General features: G+C 39.0%; 2 protein-coding genes across 6 annotated transcripts in view; both read left to right on the plus strand.

Annotated features, from left to right (window-relative positions):
* The first annotated feature begins 182 nt into the window (after positions 1 to 182).
* SKA2 (spindle and kinetochore associated complex subunit 2) lies at positions 183 to 12748 on the plus strand. Its single transcript, XM_084862620.1, has 4 exons — positions 183 to 475; positions 9432 to 9518; positions 11532 to 11708; positions 12170 to 12748. The coding sequence occupies exons 1-4, from the start codon at positions 443 to 445 to the stop codon at positions 12236 to 12238; spliced, it is 366 nt and encodes a 121-aa protein (XP_084718746.1). The 5' UTR covers positions 183 to 442; the 3' UTR covers positions 12239 to 12748.
* Positions 12749 to 16084: 3336 nt separating this feature from the next.
* Positions 16085 to 26299, plus strand: part of LOC311610938 (E3 ubiquitin-protein ligase TRIM37) — a 267677-nt gene continuing 257462 nt past the window's right edge. For all 5 annotated transcript variants that reach the window (XM_084862544.1, XM_084862542.1, XM_084862540.1 and 2 more), the window contains exons 1-3: positions 16085 to 16537; positions 18759 to 18860; positions 24961 to 25001. In XM_084862544.1, coding sequence (XP_084718670.1) covers positions 16517 to 16537; positions 18759 to 18860; positions 24961 to 25001 — 164 coding nt within the window. In that variant the 5' untranslated portion in view covers positions 16085 to 16516. The remainder of the gene's footprint in view (positions 16538 to 18758; positions 18861 to 24960; positions 25002 to 26299) is intronic.

Here is a 26299-nt window from a genome sequence, read left to right on the forward strand (position 1 = left end):
TTCTGGTATGAATAAGGAGAAGGCGGGCGTGAAGGGGAAGAGCCGCCGGAGAGGCAAGGGGGTGTGTCACCTCCCCTAGGCGCTTGGTTGAAAGCCTTTGTGTGATTGGCTGGCTCTTCTTCCGACCGCGCCAATCGCGATCTTCTCGGGCTGAGTCCTGACTGTGAAATTGAAAGTAGAGACGAGGAGGCAGCCAATGTAGAAATATAAAGTATACAAGCCACCAACCCTCCGGCGGCATTGTGTGTCTTTGCCCAACTGGAAAAGGTGTTTCAGGAGGAGGGGCGTCGCCTTAATCGCCAATGGGCGGGCGCCGGGGAAGCGGGGGAGCCAATGAGGGCGAGACGTTGAGTGACAGCTGTCCAATAGGGACCCTCCGTGCTTAGTACGGGTTTGCGCCTGAAGCGCGCCGCCGGGGCCTGAGGAATGTCAACTATTCAACATGGAGGAGGAGGTCGATAAGCTGGAATTGATGGTGAGTGGAAAGTGAAGGAGATCTACGGGGTAGTTTATTTTTTTTCCCTGAAGTGGGAAGCGGTTCAGAAGTCGCCGGAAACCCTGGGCGGCGGAGGCTGGACTAGACCTGAGTTCCCTCCTCCAGCACCGAAGGGAGTCGTCGCCGCCGCCTGCGCCGCTTGGTTTTTTTAACCGCCGCGGGGGAAGGGGGGCGGGGGAGGAAGGGTTACATCCGGGAAACCGGTGAGGGAAATGGCGGGAGATGCTGAGGGTGTGGGGCCAGTGGGATTTTTTGTTGTTGTTGTTCCTTGCCCTCACCTTTCCGCACCTTTACGGACCTGTGGCTGGTTGCAGACGTTTTGTATTTCTACAGAAAAAAAAAAAAAAAAGATGAAGACTGGCATGGTCACAAAATAATCTTAAGAAGGGGAGAAATCTTTCCCATCACACCCCAGAAAAGAGGGATGGAGGGTGGGTTTGGGTGGGGATAAACCGAGGGCGGTGGAGAGAAATCCCTTCGGGGCTGAACTGTTTTGTTGTTGTTTTTTGCATCCTCCAAAGGCGGGCTGAAAAGTCTGGCAAAGGATGCTAGACTTGCGTGCTCAACTTCCTAGAGCCAGGAAAGCTTCTAGACTAGTTTTTTTTGTTTTGTTTGGTTTGGTTTGGCTCGGCTCTAAGGGGGCAGGCAGTCCTTAGATGGAGGGGTGGAGGGAGGAGGAGCGATGGGCACCAGAACCATGAGCTCCTTTCCTAGTTTCAGGATGGGGACCAGGAAGGCAGCCTGCTCTCCAGTCGCCTCATTCCATTCATTTGTGGAAGGAGGGGGCGGGGGACTCCCGCCGCTGCGTGGCCTGCGCTGCCCGAGGGCGCCTGGCTGGAGAGCTGTCCTAGTTTTCTTCCATGGATGTCTCACTGTCTTCTTTATTCTCTCCCTCCCGGCCCTGGACGACCAGCTGGATCGCCCGCCCGCGCTTTTTTTTCCTTCTCTTTTTAGTTTCTTATCTTCATCCTGCTTTTCTCACCTGCATTACCAGCTTTTTTTATTTTTTATTTTTATTGGACTGGCTTCCTGGAAAACGTGTAATTTGGAGGACACACCCATCATTGAGCTCCTGCCAGTTTTTCGTTCTAGAAAAATAAGATTGAGAAGCCAAAATCTTTTCCACCTACAGCCCCCCCCCCCCTCGTTGCTTTTCCCTGTCATTACTTTTTAGGGGTTTTTTTTTTTTTTTGTGCCTGTTTTGCCCTCTCCAAGCTGAATATTGGGTCACTTTACACATCTGCACATGTAATGATTCTGAATACCATCCTCACCCCTATTCCCACCCCCACCCCCCAGAACATGTGAGACCTTGATATAACTTATTTTCTTAGATGTATTAATGAATTGTAGTGCCTCATATAAAAATTCGATTTGAACTTTCAGTTGCTTCTAGTATTTTGAGTTTTAATTTTCTTGGGGGGGGGGGGGGGAGGCTGGAGATAGGGAGGGAGAGAAATGGCAGAGAAGAAGGATTTTCTGCAGCTTTCCAAAGCTGTAATAATGAACTTTTAGTTCAAGGTTTTGGTGTCTTTATCATTAACTCTCTTAAAAAAAAACACCAACTAAACAACCACAAAAACATGTTAAAGAACTGTTAGTAGTTTGATTCTATCAACAGGCATAAATGTTAACATTGTCTTGCTCTGCTCCCCCCTTCTGAATTCCCTCTATATCCACACTTTTGCCTAATTGTAAGATGCTAAATGATACTACTTTTGCTTTTAACAGTTTTTCTCTCCTCAAGTTGGCTGTTTAGTTGAGTTACCAATTAAGCCTTTTCTGGACTTTGCAATATATTGAGTCAATATTCTCATAGGACTTTTTTTTTTTAATAGATTGAACATATTTTATTTTAAGGAGAAAATGATTAAGTATACATCTTGAAAGTAGGTTTTAGAGAATTATGTGGTAGCCAGACTCAAACTTTTAAAAGAGGAAGAGAAGAAAGCAGATCTTTCTTCTTGAATTCCTTACATCTGTGAACCACTTTAGTTTTTAAGATTCTAAATGTAAATGATTTTTTATGCAATCCTCTAATTTCTAGTTGAAATATTCTAATATCTGATTGATGTGGCCCAGAATTTGAGGTCAAGACACTCAGGTTCCAGCTGTCCTGAATTTTGTTCATTTCTTCATAGGCTCAATCTAACTAAAGTAGTTGAACTGGACCATTTAAAGAAAGATTAGTGGAAATAATGCAAAGTGTTTTTTCATCAACAATATTAATTGGGAAATAAGTTTATTGTAGGGTTCTTTAACTTTTTTCCTTTACTTAATGAGGGGTATTTGTCTAGTGGCCTTCTTTTTGTGGTACTGCTGATTGTGCACAAAAGGTAGTGTAAGTGATACTGTTTCTACCTCTGGGCTTACATCTGACTTTTGAATGGTTTCTTACCACTGAGGATGCAAATTGGCTTGAATTCAAAGAAACCTGGTGCTTAAATCTTTACATTTTGGACACACACACACACACACACACACACACACACACACACCGTTATCCCATTATTATTTTCTCTTTGATTTTTTAAAAAATATTTCTTTATTGATTTCAGAGAGAGAGGAGAGAGAGATAGAAATGTCAATGATGAAAGAGAATTATTCATTGGCTGCCTCCTACACACACACACACCCTCCCTCACTGGGGATCCAGCTCCCAATCCTAGGCATGTGCCCCAACCCAGAATGGAACCATGACCCACTGGTTCATAGGTTGATGCTCAACCACTGAGCTACACCAGCCGGGCCTCTTTGATTTTTAAATTTAAGAAAGATGTTTTGATGTTTTAGGGGTTAATTGAAAATTGAGAATGCCTTTTCGCCGAAGCCGGTTTGGCTCAGTGGTAGAGCGTCAGTCTGCAGACTGAGGGGTCCCAGGTTCGATTCTGGTCAGGGGCATGTACATTGGTTGCGGGCACATCCCCGGTGGGGGGTGTGCAAGAGGCAGCTGGTCAATGTTTCTCTCTCATCGACGTTTCTAGCTCTCTCTCTCTCTCTCCCTTCCTCTCTGTAAAAATCAATAAAATATATTTAAAAAAAAGAAAAAGAAAATGCCTTTTCATAATCAGCTAGGTAGGGCTAATGTTGTCATGTTTAGGATACGTTGATTCCCTGGAAGTCTTTAAACTAGATAAAAAGCCCTAAGATGGTAAGAGCTTTTTGTATTTTAGTTTAAACTAGGGGTCCAGTGCACGAATTTGTGCACCTTGGAAGGAACTCTGGGCCACGAGGCTGCAGTGGACACAGGGGCAGGTCTTGGCCCAACCTACATGGCCCCTTCCAGCCCTTCCAGCTGTGGCCTCTGCCCCCTTGTCTGCCGGCAGCCCCGTGCCCACTGCCCCCTCTCCTACACACTGACGGTGTGAAGCCATTGGGGCCGGCCCTAAGACTGGGTGCAAGCAGGGCTGGTGCTGTCAGTGGGTACGAGCAGTGGCTGCTGCCCCAATCACCCTCAGAGCAGGAGGAGGTGGAGAAGCCCGCAGGGGAGATTGGGTCCGGCAGCTGCTACTAACACCTGCTGATGGCGCTGAGCGATCGGGACCAATGCCAGGCACTGGCAGTGGGTGCGAGCAGGGCCAGCGCTGGCAGCGGGTGCAAACGCCAGGCAGGATGTTGGTGCGTGGTGTCTGGGAGCAAAGAATTTTCAGTAACTACCAGAAGCCTGCCCCGACAGTGACTGGCGCCCCACTCACCTACAGCCACCATGTTCCATGCTCTGCTGCCTGCTGCAGACACCTGCCATTTTCCGAGCTCACCCCCAGTGGTCAGCGCACATCAGAGCGACTGGTTGTTCGGTTGTTTCACAGTTTGGTCTATTTGCATATTAGGGTGTATTCCAGAGATAAATTGGGTATATAGAGATTGGGAAACATTTTACTTTTTTTTCTTTGATATTATTCAAAAGACTTGTTTTATATGGAAGTTAATCAATTGCTATGGAGGTGCTAACCAATTTATCTCAGCAGAACAGAAATATTTTTTGAACTTTGTAAAACTTAGGACATATTTACAAAATTCCTTTATTTATATACATGCTTATATTTCAATATTAATCATAGGTTAGTCATTAAAAAAAACCCTAATTTTGATGTTTAAGTCTGATTCTTTTTTTTTTTTTAACATTGATATAAATGTTCTTAGGTTTTGCATGTCTTCTGTCCAAAATGGGAATTCTTCTTTAAACTTTTTTCTCACTGAAGCTTCAAGTCTTGCAAGATGCTTTTGTGTTCCTTTTATACCTTTACTGCTAACGAATGCTCTGACTTTATTGCACTACTGTACTTGACACTAGCAGTGCAATAGTATTGTCAAAGCATCTGAAAGCAGCATGCACACCAGAATTTTGATTCTTGCCTTACATCTTCAATATCTGTGAGTAATTTACCAAGACCTTTGTTCCTGAAAACTTTTTTTGTATTACAAAAAATTTTATTACCAAAAGTGTTTTAAAAATCATAATTTAGAAAAAAGTTTTTAACTAATTAAAAACACACTGCATTATGAAACACATTAAGAGGAAAGTTTTTGTAGCTAAAGTTGTTTTGGCCAATTTAAATGAGTAGCACTTTGTAATTTGCTTCTTTCTGTAACGAATTTTGATAGGCTCTGGCAAATCTCAGGTATTATTTAATTGAATTTTAAGATGAATTAGTGAGGGATTAAAGTAATGCCAGTTGAATATTTCCTATGACAACTTTTCCTCTATCTTAATCTGTGCATTGTGTGGCAAATGCTCAAATTTAAAACTTAAGAATGCTTGATTTAAAGTTCTTTCTTTGTAATTCAGATATAATAAAGTGTGAATCAGCACTATTTTTTTTATAATCAGTTTTATTAAGATATAGTTTACATACATTAAAACTTACCAATTTTAGGTGTACAATTTGATGAGTTTTAACAAATGTAAATAGTCATATAACCACCATGCCCTTTTTATTCCCTTTTGCAGTCAACCTCTTCTTCCCAAATTCCCTGACAACCACTTGCCTTTTCTAGAATTTCATGTAAATGGACTTATATGTAGCATACAGTCTTTGTGTCTGGTTTTGTGTGTGTGTGTGTGTGTATATGTGTGTCTAGTTTCTTATACTTAACATAATGCTTTTGAGATTTGGCCATGTTGTATGTATTAGTAGTTGGACCATTTTTATCGCTGAGTAATATTCCTTTGTATAGAATTATCACAAATTGTTTATTCATTCACCAGGTTATCAACTTTGGGTTGTTTCCAGCATTTACCCATTTATGAATAAAATTGTTATGAAGATTGTATTGCAAGTCTTTGTGTAAACATAATGTTTTTGTTTTTCTTGAGCAGCACGCTAAATATATGCTTGATTTTATAACAAACTGTTGAAATCTCTTCCAAAGCTATGTATTAGGATTTCAGTTTCTCTACATCCTCACCAACACTTTGTATTGTCATTCTTCATTTTAGCCATTCTCGTGGATGTGTAGTTATATTTCATAATTTCAATTTGCATTTCCTCAATGGCTAATGATATTTAATATATTTTCACGTGCTTATTTGCAATTGATATATCTTCTTTAGTGAAGTGTCAAATCTTTTGCCTATTTTCAATTGAGTTGTTTATCTTTTTATTATTACATTATTAATCCTTTAATTTTCTCCATTATTTGCCTTCTTACTTAAAAATTTTTTATGCAACCCTAGACAGTTTGGCTCAGTGGTTGGAATGTCTGCCCATGAACTGAAAGGGTCCTGGGTTTGATTCTGGTCAAGGGGGAGTTTCTAAATTTCAGGCTTAATCCTAGGCACTGGACAGGGTTGGTGTGGGAGGCAACCAGTCCATGTGTTTCTCTCCCATCAATGCTTCTCTTTCTCAGTTTCTCCCTGTTCCTTCCACTCTCTCTAAAACTCAATGGGGGAAAAATATCCTTAGGTGAAGATTCTAAAAAAAATTTTTATGTAGTTCAATTTATATGTTTTATTCTTCAATGATTTATACTTGCTGTGTTCTAAGAAATATTTTCCTAATTCAAGGTCACAAATACTTCTATGATTTTTTCTAGAAGATTTACAGTTTTAGTTTTTATATTAAGATCTATTCATTTTGAGTTCATTTTCGTATATGGTATCAGATATGTGTGGAGGGTCTTTATTTTTGCATATGGGTATCCCCTTCTTTTGGTATCAATAGTATTTCTTGAAAGGAGTATAATTTCCCCAGTGGATTACCTTTGCTCCTTTGTAGCAGATCAATTGAGCATGTATGGGTAGATTTGCTTATTTTTTAACTATATTTTGTTTCATTATATTGTATCAGCCCAGCATAAAGTTATCACTGTAGTTTTTATGATTGGTGATATCTGTCATTAACAATGTCCAACTAAGCCTAGTTGGTGTGGCTTAGTGGTTGAGTGTAGACTTATGAACCAGAAGGTCATGGTATGATTCCCAGTGAGGGCATATGCCCAGGTTACAAGCTCTCAATCCTCACTGTGAGGCATGCAAGAGGCAAGGGAGCAATGATTCTTTCTCATCATTTACATTTCTAGCTCTCCCTCTCCCTTCCTCTCTGAGATCTTTTTAAATTAAATTATGTGCCATATTTTGTCTATTCATCTATTAATGGACACTTGTGTTGCTTCCACCTTTTGTCTATTATGAGTAATGCTTCTATAAACAAGTATACAAATACCTGATTGTGCCCCTGCTTTCAATTCTTTTGGGTATATAGCTAGAAATAAAATTACTAAATCATATGGTAATTCTACTTTTATTTTTTTTGTTTTCTGTGTTTTAAAGTCTATTTATAATTCTATTTATTTTATCAATTTTTTTCCCCAACTGGAACTGTGTGCACATTACTTTAAAAGGGCATGAGAATTAAAACAAAAACAAAAACAAAAACTTTTTGAAAGTAGAAAGCCCAGACTTTTAGCATTTGCCAATTTTCCTGGCGTAAATATTCCATCTTGACCAATTTTAAGCTTCCACCATGATGTGATTGAATGTATTTTCCACTATACAGATTTACTTTTGGCATCTAATCTAACAAGTACCATAATATAAGACATGAAAAACCTCTATTTTTGATTTTTGGATTTTTAAAATATATATATATTTTATTGATTTCAGAGAGGAAGGGAGAGGGTGGGAGAGATGAGAGAGAATCATTGATCAGCTTGCCTCCTGCACACCCCATACTGGGGATCCAGGCATGTGCCTTTGTAACCAAACAATCAATGGGTCCCTGCTGCCTATCACTACTTGAGCCAATTAAGTGCAGAGACCGGGTTGAATCATATATGAGCATTTATTCCAATACTGCTGTCAGTATGAGAGTTACAGGTCACCCACAAAAATCTGTTCTGCAGCCCCCCATAAGCCAGCTGCTTATATAGGGTAGGACAAAAATTACAAAAAGGCTCTATTTGGGGGGAAACACTTAAAAAAATTTTTTTTAAATTAGCAATGTCTACATTTGTGTGTGTGTGTGTTGGGAGGGGGTTGCTCATAGCAACTCATTTGCTGTTAAGAGACTTTGGAAAACATTTAAAAGCAAAAACTGGCTTTCTCCTTTTACTTCCACTCGAAATTGTTTTGGTTATAAAGATAGAATGTTGGTAATTACAGAATTTTCCATTCAGATTTAGGTCAATGATGAGAGAAATTAGTGATGGAAGTTTTAGTATATCTCTTTCTGAAATTTTGTTCAATGATGACAGTTTCTGATCTCGGAAGCATTTGAACTTCTGAGAGCCATTTTATCTTACTCTATATTCCAAAGTGGAGTCCTTAGTCTACCTTTTGTGTAAAGAAAATATCTGTAGACTGTTCCTCATTAGACCTGAGAACTACGTTTACAGTGGGGTTTTTGGGCTTTTACTCTTTCCACTAAGGGTTCGAAATTTCAAGAACCAATCTTTAATTCAGAGCTTATGTTCTTAATAAGGTCCAAACTCTATCCCCAAAGCAGTTTCCTACGCTGTAGGCTAGGCAATTTCCTTGTGGAAATCACGTTTTGCCTTCCATAGTAAACTCATGGATGTTTCCTTGGTAAATTAAAGGCAGTATCTGCTTTAAGATCATATAAAAGATGCAGAATTTTGAAAAGTTAAGAATAATTTTTTCAGACAAAAACCACTTTTTCTTATTTTAAAAATATGGAATGCTCCACAAATTTGCGTGTCTTCTTTGCGCCGGGGCCATGCTAAATTTTCTATCGTTCCAATTTTAGTATATGTGCTGCTGAAGCGAGCACTAAACCGTTTTTTCAGTTAGATATCCTTTCCAGCTTTTCTATATGTACACACACATATTTAGGTCTGTGGCAGCTTTCCCTCCTTTTATTTCTCCCTTGGAGGTATACTACAGATGATGGTTCTGTTCTAGGACCTACGTTCAATAAATTGGTCTATTCAGACAGCCACTTTTGTGGTATATGCAGTTTTCATTGTAGAATTTGTGACTCTAAGCTCTCTAATTTTGGTCTGTGTAGCATTTATCTGTAGTTCATTGGTTAATAGGGTTGTAGATAATGGAAATTGAGAGAATCCCTGAAAATAAATTTGTTCTGTGTTTTAACTTGAAACCTCATTTCCTACGAGAGAGGAAAAACCACTGCCTAACTGATGAGGATGACCCTATTGAGTTCTTGAAGACATTGTTAGTTATTGTATTAATATATGAGGGTGGTAGCTTCTTGGCATTTTAATTTTGGCTCAGAATCTAAGAGACATGCAGAGAGAAATTATTTTCAAAATGTTAACTAGTTTAAGAAATTTTTAATATAGCCTGGGCATTATAGTCCATGGAGTTTTTTTTATACTTTTTATTTCCATAATTTTAAAATGAGTTATATATCACATTATTAAAATACTAAAAGATATAAAAAGGAAAGTTGCAGTATCATGTTTATTAATATGCCTTTTGGTTCACAGAATAATGACTTATGCTGATTTTTAGTTCCAGAAAGCTGACTCTGATCTGGATTACATTCAGTACAGGCTGGAATATGAAATCAAAACTAATCATCCTGATTCAGCAGGCGAGGTAATCTGCAAAATCAATGTATTCTTAACAGAATATTTTATCAAAAGATTTTCTGATGCTATTTCTAATAGTAGTGACTATAAAAATTACAGTACTAAGTACTGAATTCATAGGATCTTAAAATCTTTTCATGTTGAAATTTTGGTCACAGCATGTTATTATATCCATGGTCAAGGAAATTTGTGGCTATTTTATTTTTTAACCCTTGTACAAGAATTATTGAGTCAGGAGCTATGAACCATTGTGGAAGCCTTTGACATTGTGAGAGAATATAGACACCTCTAGGACAATCTGTCTATCTATATAAAAGCCTAAGCAACTGTTACAACAGAACACTGGAACAACCAGTCAATCAGTCACTATGATGCACACTGACCACCAAGGGGCAGATGTTCAACGCAGAAGCTGCCCCCTGGTGGTTAGTGTGCTCCCACAGCCAAACTCCCATGGCCAGACAACTTCCCCTGATCCCTCCCCCCCTTGGGCAAACCTGTGGTCCCTCCCCCCATCTAGCAGGCCCTGTCCAGCAGGCCCCATCTGGCAGCCAGCAGGCCCTGGCCAGTCCATTCCCAATTAGGACGAGATGAGATGACACCAGTAGGCCCTGATCACCAGCCAGGCCTAGGGACCCCATCTGTGCATGAATTCTAGTCCTTAAATAAGAAGGGAGGTAATGATAGTCTATGAAAGAAGTTGATGATATACTGTTCATTTTATTATGTGAACTGTGATTTTTACATAAACATGCACTTCGTTATTCTAAGTTTAGGTTGATTTAGAAATATTAACTCTGTTTATATGCCCTAACTACTTGTACACATGCCCATGGAGAAGAAAGCAAAGAGTTTTTAAGCATTGTTGTTAATATAAATTTATCGTTTGAATCATTAATGTTTCTCTTTGATAGCATTTACCAGAAGTCAAGAAATATATTTTACAGCTTTTCAAAAAACGTTATACAATTAAAATTTTTTTTTGATTGAGTGGAAGCACAACTTAAAGTAACATTTATACAGTTGGGAAAGCATTGTGATTATTTAGTTTTTACTGAACATTTTAGCTCCTTACTAGAACTGTTCTAGTTCCTTAACTGACTTAGTTGTCTCTCTCTTTTTTATCTGACTAAATAAAGAACAACCAAACAATTCTGCTGCAGTACCACTTAGTGACTGGCCAAAGGACTCATCTGAGCCAGTGTCTTTGAAGTATATGTGGAATGCATTTCATGTGGTACCCCCATTTCTCCTCCACTTTCCATCTCTTATTTTTGTGCTACTTCTGGTTTTCTCTTCTACAACTTATTTGCTGTTTAATGTTGCTTTTTTGTGAGCTATTTCTATACATAGGCTTTATTTTTTAATTTATATTTTTTACTATAATTGACATTTCAGTATTATTTTATATTAGTTTCAAGTATATAGCATAGCGCTTAGAAAATTATATAATTTACGAAGTGATTCCCTCTGATAATTCTAGTACCCACCTGACACCATACGTGTTACACTATTACACTACTAGTAGCCCTGTGCATGAATTTGTGTGCCAGTAGCTCGCCAGTAGCTTGCTGCCACCCTCTAGTAGCTCTCTGCCCACTGCCCTGCCTTCTTGTAGCTCCCTCTACTCCCCCTCATAGCTTGCTGCCCTTCCCCCTCGCTTAGCTCTCCACTGCGTGCTTGTAGCTCGCTGCCCCACCCTCCTGCTGATCCGTGATCCAGTCATTACAGGGTCGGTCATTACGCTTCATTGTACAATATATTACAATACATCTTTATTATATAGGATTATTGACTATATTCCCTATGCTGTACTTCTGCACCGAGGCTTTACATTTCTTGAGAATAGGATCTAGGTCTTACTTCTTTCTTCCCCTTTCCATCCTTGTCACACAGTTGTATAATAAAATAGAGTATTTGATTAAATGGATGGTAAAATGTGTTGGATAAATTTTAATTATTAAAAGAAGCTTAATTTTTCATTTCCATAATTTAATATATAATTTTTTTCCTGATATAGAAAAATCCAGTTACACTCTTACAGGAATTGTCGGCAATAAAGTCCCGATTTCAAACTTTGCATGAACGCTTTAAGCCAATTGCTGACGAGCAGAAAGAGACTAAGAGCCGCATTTGTGCTACATTCAGTAAGACTATGGCCGTGATACAAGAACTACAAAAGCAAACAGACCTGGAGGTAGGTAATGCTTTCAATTGGCATGTTGGATACTGTTCGCTAGTTGTTTTCTCAGCATCTATGTTCTTCCTTCCTGCCTTACAGAATACCGATTTTCTTGAAATGTGTCCTATCCCTCGCAGCCTCATGCTTGAGGTAAATAAAGCTGGCACTATCCTCAGCATCAGTGTGTGCCTAATTGGCAACGGGAATGTATTTTCCTTTAACTAAACTTAATTCGGGAATGGGTTTGTAACCCAACTGACATGTGAAGAGGAAGTCTGGAAGTGGGAAATGAGGAAGTTTCCTCACTAATGAAAGAGCCTTGGCAAGAGAAAAATTTTCTTAAAAAATAAAAATAAAAAATTATATATATATATATATATATATATATATATATATATATATATATATGTTTTTGTTAAAATTATAATTGAAGCCTTTAAAGGTTTTTGAAAAAAAGACTGTCATTTGTTTTCTAGCTGTCACCACTCACCGAAGAAGAGAAAACTGCAATACAGCAATTAAAATCTCACATGCCAGATTTATGAAGAAATGGACTTGCAAAAGGGAACTCTGGTGGAGAAGAGATCAGTTCCAGAGAGACTTAGGAAAATGTCTTGTTAGCATGTGGAAACGAGAGGTGGGGTATGTGAAAGAGAAGATTTGGCCTGGTTGACTGGACAGTGACGCCTTTCACAGAGGGAATATAAGTCAGATATGAATAAATTCAGTCAAAAGGATGGAATGGGAAAAGGATTTAAACACATGCACACTTAGTTTTGCAATTTCAGGCAAGAAAGTCTTAACACTATTTTGCATCTGTTTTTGTATAATCAGGATAACAAAGGTGTCCTATCATAAAAGAATGTTTATGCACTATCAGTCAAATGTGAATGAATGTGCATTGGAAATTAAAGATGGAAAAATATTTGTATTACACATTATATATATGTATAGAATTTTCTATTTTTGAAAATTTTAATTGAAGATGTGGTCACATTATCGGTGAGATTGCTAAGTGACCTATACTGTCCAATAAAACCTAATCTTTGTAATAAGCTGGTTTTCCTGTGACAGCCTCTTTAATTTTTGTCCTATTCCTTCTGCTTGGTAATGTTGAGCAACATGAGTTCTGCTTTCAAATGCTGTTTTAGGTTCTCTTTATTGAGTTTCTTTTAAAAAAACATTTAAAATCAATATTTTTATCATTTTGTTTTTTATTGAGCTAGTTTCTTGGTAAAATGTAGTCCTTTGATTGCTTTAAAACATTTTTTCTGAAAAGAATAGAATATCTAGCAACTTTATATCTACGACAGGCCCATTGCACTTCATTCATGGACTGGGCAGTGGGAGGGGGCGGGAGTGGGTTTTCAGCCTGGCCTGCACCCTTTCACAGTCCAGGAGCCCTTGGGGAATATCCAACTGACAGTTTAGGGCCACTCACTAGTGGTCAGTCTGGCTTGTGGCTGAGCGGTGCTCCCCCTGGGGGAGCACACTGACCACCAGGGGCAGCTCCTGTGTTGAGCGTCTGCCCTCTGGGTGGTCAGTGTACATCATAGCGACTGGTCATTCCACTGTTCAGTCTATTTGCATATTACCCTTTTATTGTGTAGTATAGTTGACATAATCTCTTCAGAAGCTCCTTTAGGATACTTTGGAGAAGTTGGGAAGGGGAGTCAACCTTTTCCATTTTAAAGGCTACTTGCATTCTTCCACAGCATAACATATGATTTCCCTCTCGGCTCTGCTTCTGTTGTCACATCTCTTTCTGTGACCCTCCCCTGTTGTATTTCAGTATGACCTTTGTTCTCCTCCAGCCTATATTACTGTACTTTTGTTTTCTATATGAAAGCTAAGAAATTGAAATCAGAAGAGTACTGCCAACTGCTGCTTGCTAATTTTATGTGTGTTTGTATTTCCCTATTTATTTTTAAATAACTTGACAATAATGCAATTGTCCAAAGTAGGGAAGATCTTGATATAAATGTTAATCACAGGGTTATTTACATTAGTAATACATACACATCTGGCTAATAGCAGCCAAATAGGAAAGTAAATCATGAAGTATCTATCTATGCAATAGGAGGTCATAGTTGCCTATAAATTATTACTGTTAATGTTCAGGGAAATGCTGAATGGGGGAGTGGAAGCAGATATTGCTGTTTTGAAGTTAAAATTGGGCTTTGACATCATATCTGAGATGTAAATAGCAGGTTTTAATTTCCAGCTGTTTTACCCTGAGAAAATCATTTAACTTCTCTTTGCCTGCATGGTGGGAAGCACAATGAAATGTTGTTTGGTTTTGAAGGATAAATATTGAAGGATCTTTAGTAATCCTTCAGTAAATGATATTTCCATGTATGTAATAAAAAACGAGGCATTGAAAAAAGACTAGGAAAAATACATCAAATGTTAGATCTGCAGGTTATAGAATTATACTTTAATACAATTTTAAGAATTTGCTATGAGCATGTATTTGTCCATTGGCCGGCGTACAATAACTGACAAACAGGGTTAGAAGAGTTACTCCAGTTAAAATTGTCCTGTCCAGTTTGAATATGTCAAGAACAGAAAGCCCCCTCCTTTAATTTACAGTTACATTTTAGTAACATATTCATTTTCTTCACTACTCAGGCAATTAATATTAATGAAGTTCCTGTACATAAATAATTTTTGACACATAAAGTTGTTGCCCACTAATTATAATAAAATCCAAACACTTTAATAGTCAATAACTTTCTAGATTATTGTTGATTCTCTACACGTGTATTCTAGGTTGGGCTAAGTGTAATAGTTGTAACAAACTAGAAAGAAAAAATTAAATTCAAATCAAGAATTTGATGCACGCTCTTTGTCTCACACCTTCAACTCCTGCAATATTTAAACTAGTACTAGTGACCCGGTGCATGAACTTCATACACATTAAAAAGGGATTAATTAGAGGAAATAATTTATTATTGCTATTTGCCCTTTCTTTATAATAGAAGTGTCAGAGTTGAGCCGGGACCGGTTTGGCTCAGTGGATAGAGCGTCGGCTTGGGGACTGAAGGGTCCCGGGTTCGATTCCGGTCAAGGGCATGTACCTTGGTTGCGGGCATATCCCCAGTGGGGGGTGTGCAAGAGGCAGCTGGTCGATGACTCTCATCGATGTTTCTAGCTCTCTGTCTCTCTCCCTTCCTCTCTGTACAAAATCAATAAAATATATTTAAAAAAAAAAAAGAAGTGTCAGAGTTGAAAGATTAGTAAAATGTATATAAAAACTTTCCTCCTGTCAGAGTCCTCGCCCACCCACATGCACCTCAAAATTACGTGAGACCCAGACCCAGCCAGCTCCCCACCCCCAATTGGGCTAGATCCAGACCCTGCCAGTCCCACCCTTGTCAAGCCCTGCTGGACTGGGGACATAGCCTCAGGCGCCAGGATGGGGGCATGCTTTGAGGTCCTCCATCAAGCCCCGCCAGGTGGGGAACATGGCCTGATGGCCCCTGTCAAGCCCTGCCAGGCAGGGGTGGGTATAGCCTCAAGTCCCCTATCAAGCCCCACTGTGCGGCCTGAGTTCCTCCTCACAGCAGGGGAGGGGTGTACCTTGAGGTCCCAGCTGATTGCTGGTTAAGCCTCTTTATGGGAACTTGGTCTCAGCTGTGGTTACAGCCATTTTTGTGATGGGAGTGATGACCGACTAGCATATTCCCTCTTTACTAGATAGGATGATACAGAATTGTAGAAAGCGGCCGCCAATCTAGGAAAGCTGAATACAGCTGATACCGTTTTGTACTTTGTACAGTCTCATGGCAACCTCGCACCTCAAGTGGCAAAAAATGAAGGTGTGGTGTGGATCTTACTTCTACATAACCTGCAGTTCCGTTCTCCCAGCCCTGAAATGAGAAACCATATCGCTCTAGGCTTCACCGTCTGGAGCTCCGCTTCAGGTGGAGCGGAAATCTTAAAAACCTGAGTCTCTCGGCTTCCTCCCAGAGAAAAAAAAATCACTAGCCAAGTAACCACTGCACCACGGTTTTTGCAAAGAGCGGACCATACCCATGTGCAGCCAAAATCACACAGATTGTTGACAATGCGGATTTCGCGGGGCTCTTCCGTAGAATCAGAACACCTAGGGGTGTGGCTTTTCTGTTTGCGTTTTTTTTTTTTTTGTTTTTTTTTTCCCCCACTAGCATTCCAGGTGGCTCTGCCGGTTGGCGCGCAAGTTTTGAGAACGGCGGGGCCACGCCCCCTTTCCCCTGAAGGGGCGTGGCCCTGCCAACGCCGGCCGCATCCTGGGGTCGGAGGCAAGCTACCTCGCAGCCTGGAACCGCCAAATCTCGTGTGCGCCTCCGCACCGCGGGAACTAGGCGCCCGCCTCCCCGCTCCGCTCCTCTGGCGCGGCGTCCTGCGCGCATGCGCGCTGGCGCCCCTCTGCGCCGCCGCGCCTCCAGCTGCCCTGGTTACCGCGGGTGTTTGTGGATTCCCCGCAGAGCCTGCCGCGCCGGGGACCTGAGGCGCCGGGCTTTCGTAGCGGCTCGGCACGCGCGCGCCCGCCCGCGCCTCGCGGTCCCGGCTGGGCGGCTGAGGCGGGAGGGACCCGCGGCCGCTTCTCGCCCTCCCACTGCTCTCTCAGGGCGGGCACGCGGATAAGATGGCGAAGTGGGGGTAGCCGGCGCGGAGCCTGAGGCGATGGGGCGCGCCGGCGGGGCGGTCGTTGGAGCCTCCTGACGCGGGCGCGGGGTTGTGCTCCGCGGCAGTTTGAACTGGCGACCTCGGGCCGGCGCCCACTAGGTCAGACCACGGACTCCGCGGGTCGCTGTAGGCCCCGCCGAGAGTCGGAGGCGATGGATGAACAGAGTGTAGAGGTGAGGAGATTGGTGGGTCATCTCCCCAGGCGACCCGCTGAGTGTATGTATGTGTTGTTTTGTTTTGTTTTGTTTTGTTTTGTTTTGTTTTGTTTTAAATCGGGTCGCCTTTCCCTGGTCCTCCCGGTAGGGACTGCACTGCCGCCGCCGCGGGGAGGGCTGGCCAGGTGCGGGCACTGCAGCCTCCGGTGCCCGTGCTCTCACCGCTCCCGCAGTCAGCGGTGCGTGTCTGGGCGTTTTCGGGGTGTCTCTGCCGGGTACTCATCCATCCATCTATCCATCCTCACAGGGTTTTTGTTGTTGTTGTTGTTGTTGTTAGTTTGTTTTTTGCAAACTATGGCCTGTGCGGAGTAAAACTGCAGATTCATTACAGGGACGTGCCCTGACACTCGCAAACCAGTTCTTGTGATTTCTGTGCGCATCCAAATCTCCCTCCCAACGGATCATCGTTCTTCCTAGCGGTGCATTTTTTTTTTTGTTGTTGTTGTTGTTAGACCTCTGCCCTTCCTAGATTGAATGAGCATATATTCTTTAATTATCTTATTTGGCTGTAGTTTGCCAGGACAACCTTATTCTTATGATATCTGGCGCTTGTAAGCTCTAATGTAAAATTGTTAGGGTATTTACTTAAAGGCTAGGGACATTTTAGGAAAAAAAAGATTGTTTATTGAACGTAATTGTGTGGTAATTGTCAAGGACTCTATTAATTGTCGAAATACTAAAATACTGAACCCTTGATTTTTTATTTATTTATTTTTTTTTTTAGTAAGGGCAGCGATGTTGCAAGGCTCTTGAAACAGGTAGTTCACCCAATGGTTTTATCGCCCCCACCTCCCTCCCCGCCAGCATCTGCACCGCACACGTTCTTTTGGTTTGCAGTCATGATTAGACTCGCACCTCGTGTCTGTTTCGCACGTGAAAGTATTATAAAGGTTCGGTAACTTGACCTTGGTTTTATGAGAGTTTAATTCTCTGGTCCTATAAACTTAAAATATATAATAACCTACATTTAATTATATCTGTTTTTCTTGTCAGTTACTTCCTAAATTGATTCATATGAGGCTTGTTGCAAAGATAATACGATTTCTTCTCATTTACGTGATGTTTTTTGTTTTTCTTCCCAAAGCATTGGGAGAACTACCACTAAAATTCTCAAGGGGTAGAATCTCAGGCTCACATAAGTAGCTACTTGGTTGCAGCATCAGGACAGAAAGTCAGATTTCTGGATTCTGAATTAGTTTCTTTAAATAAATAAAAAAAATTGTTTTTAATCCTCACCTGAGGATGTTTTATTGATTTTTTTAAAAATGTTTTTTATTGCCGAAACCGGTTTGGCTCAGTGGATAGAGCGTCGGTCTGCCGACTGAAGGGTCCCAGGTTCGATTCCGGTCAGGGGCATGTGCGTTGATTGCGGGCACATCCCCAGTAGGGGGTGTGCAAGAGGCAGCTGGTCGATGCTTCTCTCTCATCGACATTTCTAGCTCTCTTGCTCTCCCTTCCTCTCTGTAAAAAATCAATAAAATATATTTTAAAAAATGTTTTTTTTATTGATTTTAGAGAGAGGGGAAGGGAAAGGGAGACAGGGAGAAACATGTGAGAGAGGGATGTGCATCCATTAGCTTCATTCTGCTTGCCCTCTACTGGGGATCTAGCCTGCAACTGGGCATGTGCCCTTACGGTGAATCAAACTCAAGACCCTTTGGTGCATTGGAGGAAGCTCAACCAACTGAGCCTCACCGGCCAGGGCTTTAGTGATTGTTCTTCCACTTACTCATACATCCATTGGTTGATTCTTGTAAGTCCCCTCACCAGACTGAACCCACAATCTTGGCCAATCAGGATGACACTCCAACCTACTGAGCTACCCATCCAGGGCATTGATCAAGTGCACTGCTTTTAAGATATGTATCTCTTAAAAACTTATCAAAGCATTTCATCCCCCTTGGAAAATTGCAGAGAAAGTAAAAAGTTCATGTTTCTTTAATCATGTAGTTTGCCCCCTTTTTTTTCCCCTCTTACTGTTAAACATAAGCGTATTTCCTGTATCATTAAATAATCGAAGAAATATTTGTAGTGACTGTATTGTACGTAATCTATGTTAACTGTGATAATATTTGGATATTTGGGCCAGCCAGATTCTTGCCATTATAATTAATCGTGCTTTTTACTCCTGATTCAGTAGCCTAACCTGGTGGGACTTTACATCTTTTATTATTTCCAGAGCATTGCTGAGGTTTTTCGATGTTTCATCTGTATGGAGAAATTGCGGGATGCACGCCTGTGTCCTCATTGCTCTAAGCTTTGTTGTTTCAGCTGTATCAGGGTAAGCTGTATTTTTCTTTCCACATGCATTTAGCATATGTAAGATATATTGGTAAATGGTAAAAATTAACCATTTTCTTTTTTTTATTTTAGATTTTGTGTCCTTTTTAAAAATGTCTTTAATGAATGTTCCTTGATAGAGAGATCATCAGTGTATATTGCTTAGTACTGTGGAGATGAATAATCATCAAATGATAACTGCCATGAAATGTCTGGAAGCCAAAACCCACTATAATTCTAATATATTTACATTATTAAATCATTGCACATTTAACAAGTACTTACAAAGGGCTGGCCTACATTGTGTTTGAGGTTGAGGGATATGAAGATAAATGACAAAGTGCCTGCCCTGAAGGAACTTAAGTCTAATAAAGAGAATGGACTTTGTGTTTATATTGAAAAATGTATACCATCATAAAAAACACTAACAAAATGCTGTGATACCCAGAGGAGGGAGAGTTCGTACTTGTTTGGCTATGTTTTCAGGCTAGATGTCCTGCAATTATCTAGCTACACTTAGTTGATTCTCTCTTACTACCTTTTTTTTTGTGTGTGTGTTTTTTTATTTTTATTTTTTATTTTCTCCCTTTTCTTGTCCCCCTAATTCTGTGTGTGTGTGTGTGTTTTAATCCCTTCATAATTTTCAGCATATATAGCACTTTGTTTACAATTATTGACTGTTTTGTCTTAAATTTTGCAGACTTTTTAAATTAGGTATAATTTATGTACAGTAAACTACACATATTTAAAGTATATGGTTTGATAAATTTTGACAAATGTATATACCTCAGAAACCATCACAATTTTCAAGGTAATGAAAATATATGCAAGCCCCCAGTTTCTTTATATTGATATTTCTGGGTAATGTCTCCTTCTGCTTATCTGGTTCCCAGGCAACCACTGATCTGCTTTCTGCCACTATAGATATGTGTGAATTTTCTGGAATTGTATACAAATGGAATCTTACAATATGTACTCTTATGTATCTGTTTTTTTATTCATCAAATTATTTTGATATTTAACTGTCAGGTGTATAAATAGTGTTGGCTGTGCAGTGATAGCATTGCATTGTATGCATATGCCATAATTTGTTTATCCATTCACCTGTTTTATTGTTTTTAATGAGGTATAATTGACATTTAAAACATTATATTAGTTTCAGATGTGCAACATATTTCTACATTCAACATTTGTATATATTTGTAAAAATAATGACTACACTAACTCTAGTTAACATCCACCACTATACATAGTTACAAAATTTTTTTTTTCTTAAGATGAGGGCTTTTAAGATCTATTCTCTTAGCAATTTTATAAATATGTGGCAAATACTATTAACCATACTATTAGCCATAGTTATGGTTATATGTTAATAATACCATTATTATAACATACTATACACATTCACTTGTTGATAGATACATGGTTGTTTCTAGTTTTTGGCATTTACATAGAGCTATGAGCTATATACAAGTCTTTGAATGGATTTCAGTTTTTATTTCTCTTGGGTAAATAGGAATGGAGTGTCTAGATCATATGGTAGATGTTTAACATATTGTAAGACTGTCTTCTAACAAATTGTCAGACTGTATCATTTTATGTTCTCACTGGTATGTATGAGAGTGCTAATTCCATGTTAATGCCAAAACTTGGTTTGTTCAGTCTTGAATTTTAGTAGTGGTACCTCAACTTTCCCCTCAAGATCAAGAAAAAGACAAGGTTGCCTACTTTCATTATTTCTATCATTACTTTCTCTCCCAACCCTTGGTAACCACTATTTTTCATGTTTCTACAAATTTGACTAGTTGAGTACCTCATATAAACCCAATTATACAATATTTTTCTTTTAGTACTTATTTATGGGCTCTCTATTGGTCTCTCTTTCTGTCTTCATGCCAGTAGAAACCTGTTTTTATTACTATAGCTTTGTAGTAAATTGAAATCAGGAAATTCAAGATAGTTTTGGATATTTATGGTTCCTTGTGATTCTTTTTTAATTTTAGATGGGATTTTTCTAGTTCTGTAAAATGCACCATTGGGATTTTGATAGGAATTGCATTGATTCTGTAGATTGCTTTTGGGAGTATTACCATCCTAACAATATGTTTTTTAATCCATGAATATGGGATGTGTTTCCATTTATTTAGGACTTTCTTTAATTTCTTTCAGCAAAATTTTGTAGTTTTCCACAAAAATCTTTTAATTCCTTGGTTAAATTTAATGCTAGATATTTTACTCTCTATGATACTACTATAAATATATTATTTTCTTAATTTTCTCCTTGGAGTCTTCTTTGCTAGTGTATTGAAATGTAAGTGTTTTTTATGCGTTGATTTTTGTCTCCTGCAACTTTGGTGAATTTATTAGCTTTAACTGAAGTTACTTGTGAAATCTAGGGTTGTCTACATATCTGATCATGTGTCTTCATAAACATAATATCGATATTACTTCTTTTCATTTTGGATGCTTTTTATTTCTTCCTTAATTGCTCTGGCTGAAATGTTCAGTATTATGTTGAATATAAGTGCTAAAAGCAGGCATCCTTGTCTTTTCCCTGTTCTTAATAGAAAAGTTTTCCATCTTTAACGATTGAATATGATATTTGCTGTGGTTTTTTAAAATGGATTTTAGCCCTAGCGGGAGTGGATAGGGCCTGTGGATTTGTCCTTGCAGTCTCTGGCCTGAGGCAACCAACTAATGTGTCTCTCTCTCATTGATATTTCCCTCTTGCTGTCTCTTCCCTTACCTTTCACTCTCTCTAAAAATCGGTGAAAAAATATCCTCAGATGAGGATTAACAATCACAATAAAATAAGGACTTTATCAGTTGAGAAAGTTCTCTCCTATTCCTATTTTTTGAGTGTTTTTATCCTGAAAGGATATTGGATTTAGTCAGATGTTCAGATGTCATTTTTCCTTCGATTTATTAATGTGATGTATTACAGTGAATGATTTTTGTATGTTGAACTTTCCTTGCATTCCAGGGATAAATCACTTGGTCATAGCATATAATCAAGAAAACTTGAACTCAGTCACTTGTCTATTTCATGTGGTTAATAAGGGCTAGAGCTAGGAATCAGACTGTCTAAAGCTTGTGGTTCTATTTAATGAGGGAGAGAAATCAGTTCTTCAATTGCATGTGAAGGAATTACTATAAAGATGTTGCTTTAATATTTCTTATGCGTTAATATTGTTCACTGGTTTTACCTTGAGTTTTTGGTTTGGAAGAAACATTGTTTCCCCCAAAGTATGATAATTGCCAAATTTATTTTGTAATTAAGCTAGATTGTGTAATATATACAAGGTAAAAATGCTACATATCTATAGAGAAGGGAAAGGCCACTAGATTGGGATAGGTAGGGTAACTTTTATGGTTATAATCAATGGGTATTCCCATGTGAGAGCGCAGAGAGAGGAGACTGTATAAGTGAATGGATAGTCCTAATGTCAAGAGTCCTAGTGTCAATATATTGCAACAATAGCCCTTTTGGATGGGAGAAGTATATTAAAAACATAAATTGGTCTCAATCTTTGAAGAGCTTATTGTGAAGCAGGGGAGGAGAGACTATAACCACAATGAAGGGGGAAGTATAGGTTGCTGTGGAAGAGCATGGCAGTGGTACCTAAAATATCAATAGTCTGTAGAGCAAGCATGTTAAACTCTCGGCCCACGGGCCACATGCGGCCCACAATGAATATTTTCGTGGCCCAGCCAATATAATGGTATCTAAGAAACATTTTAATGAATATTTTGTAACTTAATTTTTACAATATCCTGTTATACATAATTATAAATAACGAACTACAAGGTTCGCTAATGATTATTATAATCGTGTTGCATTATTTCCCTTACATGCCTGATGTGCAGGTGCACCATTTCTCTCCAGTAATACTAGAAGCGAATATATATTTTTTAAATATAATTTTTTATTGATTTTTTTTTTTTTTACAGAGAGGAAGGGAGAAGGATAGAGAGTTAGAAACATCAATGAGAGAGAAACATCAATCAGCTGCCTCCTGCACACCTACTGGGGATGTGCCCACAACCAAGGCACATGCCCTTGACTGGAATTGAACCTGGGATCTTTCAGAAGGCAGGCCGATGGTCTATCCATTGAGCAAAACCAGTTACTAGGTTTAGCAGCAAATATTTTAGCAGCCAATTGCCACATCATTAGTCTTGCACTGACTTGTTTGGTGTGTGCCACGGGAAATATTTCACTTTCAGAGAACAAGAAAACTATGTTTATTGGCATTATGCTTATTTATTTGTGCAGTTATTCAGTGTCTGGTAAGTTAATGTTCAAGAAAAAATACTAATTTTTATTAAAATGTTTACTCATTTCAGCCCTTTGTATTCAGCATGTCTCTCTAAAAAAAAAACACCTGTTTCTATGAAAATTGAAGCTTTTGTTTTTTTTGTAGCCCACATAAACCTAAACCTTGTTTATTTGGCTCGTGTTAGCCTTTGAGTTTGACATGCTTGCTGTAGAGAGTCAGGGAAAGCTTTCTGAAGGAAGAGGTTTATAAACTGAAATCTAAAGGATGAGTAGGAATAAACCATTTGAAGAAAGATATCAACAAATATCCTGGGCAGAAAGATACCAAATATATTTAAAGGTTTAACCTTGCTGGGTCCCTTAGGTTGAGGTAAAGGACAAGGCTAGGGAGGTGTGGGCTGAAAGCAGCCTAGGAGAGGTACTATGACTTAGTAAAGTTTTTTCAGGGAAAGAAACTTGACCCAAATTTTGTTTTTACCAAGGGACTGAAGAAATAATTTTCAAGGTTATTAAGAGTGCAGGAATCCTCTCCCATGTATTTTCTTCTAGCTTTATTTATTTACTAGAGGCCTGGTGCATAAATTTGTGCATGGGTGGGGTCTGACCGGCCCACCCTGATCAGGGCCGATTGGGCTGGGCCAGCAGGGGGGAGGGGACAAGGGAGGTTGGCTGACCAGCCCCACCCCAGATCCTGGGGAGGGGTCACAGGCAGTTGGCCAGCTGGCCCATCCCTGATCACGGTGGGGGGGCCGGTTGGGGGTAGGGCCAGCCGAGGGTAGGGGCTGCAAGTGGTTAGCCGGCTGGCCCTGCCCTTGGTCCAACTCTCAGTTGAACTGGTTGAGGGGACAATTTGCATATTAGCCTTTTATTATATGTATAGGATTTTGCTGTGAGGTACCTTTTCCCTGTTTTATTTTTATTGTCTTTTAAGGTTTCCTTGGGAATTTTATTTCTGAGTTAATAATTGACTTTTAAGTAAAAGCTTATGTTTTTTATAAAAGTACATAGGATAAACAGAAATATTAGATACTGAAATACATTCATTTACTTATGAACCAATTTACCAGACTATTAAAACAAAAATATTTACCATAAATATTGTTTTGTTTTTTTTGGAAAGGCATTCAGAAAATCTTAGCATCCCCTTGATATATGGTGTGATACTGCTCCCTACTCAGTAATAATTACAGTGGTTAAATGAATATAATTTGAGGTTTAGTGGAGACATCTTGTAATTAAAAGGATTTGTAAAACTTTTATAATTATGAGAAAGCAAAGTTATGTAGAAGTTTAAAAGTTATTGAACTGTGAAACTCAAGACACAAAATGGTTTTGCTATAGCTTATTCATATTTTAGGTCTAATTTATATCTATAATGTATGTGCTTCAAAATTAATTTGATTTTCAAAAAAAGAATGTATTAGCAACTTAAACTTCCTTGAGGATTTTATGGTATGTTAGTTAGTTAAACTCCTTGCAGATTCTAGGGTGGGTTATTTAGAAGTAAAACCCTGTGGTTTATGTTTAGAGTTGGTAGTGATTTTCTGCGATCCAAATAATCCTAGCATCACTTTCTTTCCTATGAGAGAATAGCTTCTTAACTATTTTGGGATGAGTTGTGTCCCTTTGAAAGTTTGTCCTGGTCAATAGATAATGAGAGGAGGATAGTAGATTGTCTACTATTTCTATAAGTATCTTTATAATTAATGCAGGCACTAGAGAGTTAAACTTATTAAATTTGGTGTATAAGTATTCAAACTGTACAAATTAAAGTAATGGTGTTTCTACAATCAAAAGCTAATTTCTTTTTCTACCTCCTTAGCGCTGGTTGACAGAGCAGAGAGCTCAATGTCCTCATTGCCGGTAAGTGTTTTCCTATGATTATTTGTGTATTTGGAAAAAAAATAAGGTGATGGAGTGTGACCTAATATTAATAAAGTTCTTTCTGTAATCTTCATTTCTTCTCTTTGTGAATACAGCTGAAAATAAATTAATCTCTCTAGTATAGCAATAAACTAATTTATTTTAGAATTATGTAGAATGCATTAAATTGTTTACCTTATTTTAGGAAAACATGTTTAACTTAAAATTAAAAAGGTTTCTGGTTTTAAAAAATCTTAATAGTATAGGTAAATATTTTTTTAAAGTCTTTTGATTCTGTTACTCTTCATCTAGTCTTGCCATGAAATAACACTTTCAGGTGAAGTTGTTGGGGTTGTATCTAGTTTTCTAAACATTTTCCATCTATGTACTGATATCTATATATAAAAGGATAAAAGGCAAATTGTCTCTGCGGGAGTTCAACGGAGAGACTGGGAGTTTGATCGCTCACTATGATGTGCACTGACCTCCAGGGGGCGGTGCAGAATGAAGGAAGGCCCCAGCCTGCAGCCGGAAAGCCCCAATTGGCCCTAATAGCTGGTCATGGACCCTACCTGTGCATGAATTTCGTGCACCAGGCCTCTAGTGTGTATATATAATTGTTTTCTTACAACACAAATAATATAGTACTGTTGTTTTTTAATATGAAATATAGTGGTACCTTTCTTTATGTGCACATGTCATTTAAATTTTAAAATGTTTGATTTATCTATTATGTGTCCATATGTTATTTACTTATGCTTATATTGAGATATGTTTAGATTGTTTCCACTTTTGGTAATTTCAAATGATGATGCTAGATTGTGCTGAAAGATAGGTTTTTACCATTTTACATTCCTAATAAAAGATGCAAAAGTGCCTTTCCCTACATTCCTGCCACTATTGTATATTACCAATCTATCTATCTATCTTTTTTTTTTTTGTCCTTTTGCTAGGTGAAAATTGTATCTTTTTTTAAAACTATATATTTTAAATTGACTTCAAAGAGGAAGGGAGAGGAAGAGAGAGATAGAAACATCAATGATGAGAATAATTGATTGGCTACCTCCTGTACACTCCCTACTGGGGATCGAGCCCACAACATGAGCTTATGCATTGACTGGGAACCAAACCATGATTCCCTAATTCAGTGTTTCCCAAAGTGTGGTACGCGTACCCCCAGGGGTACGGGAAGAGTTTGGTGGGGGTACGCGTTGCACTGGAGTTTGGTGGGGATATGCACTGCACCATGCTTAGCTGCGCCTAATTCTCCGTTCTCATGAGTACGAGGGGTACTCGGC

This window comes from Pipistrellus hanaki, assembly GCF_964339955.1.
Source record: "Pipistrellus hanaki genome assembly, chromosome: 16".
NCBI lineage: Eukaryota > Metazoa > Chordata > Mammalia > Chiroptera > Vespertilionidae > Pipistrellus > Pipistrellus hanaki.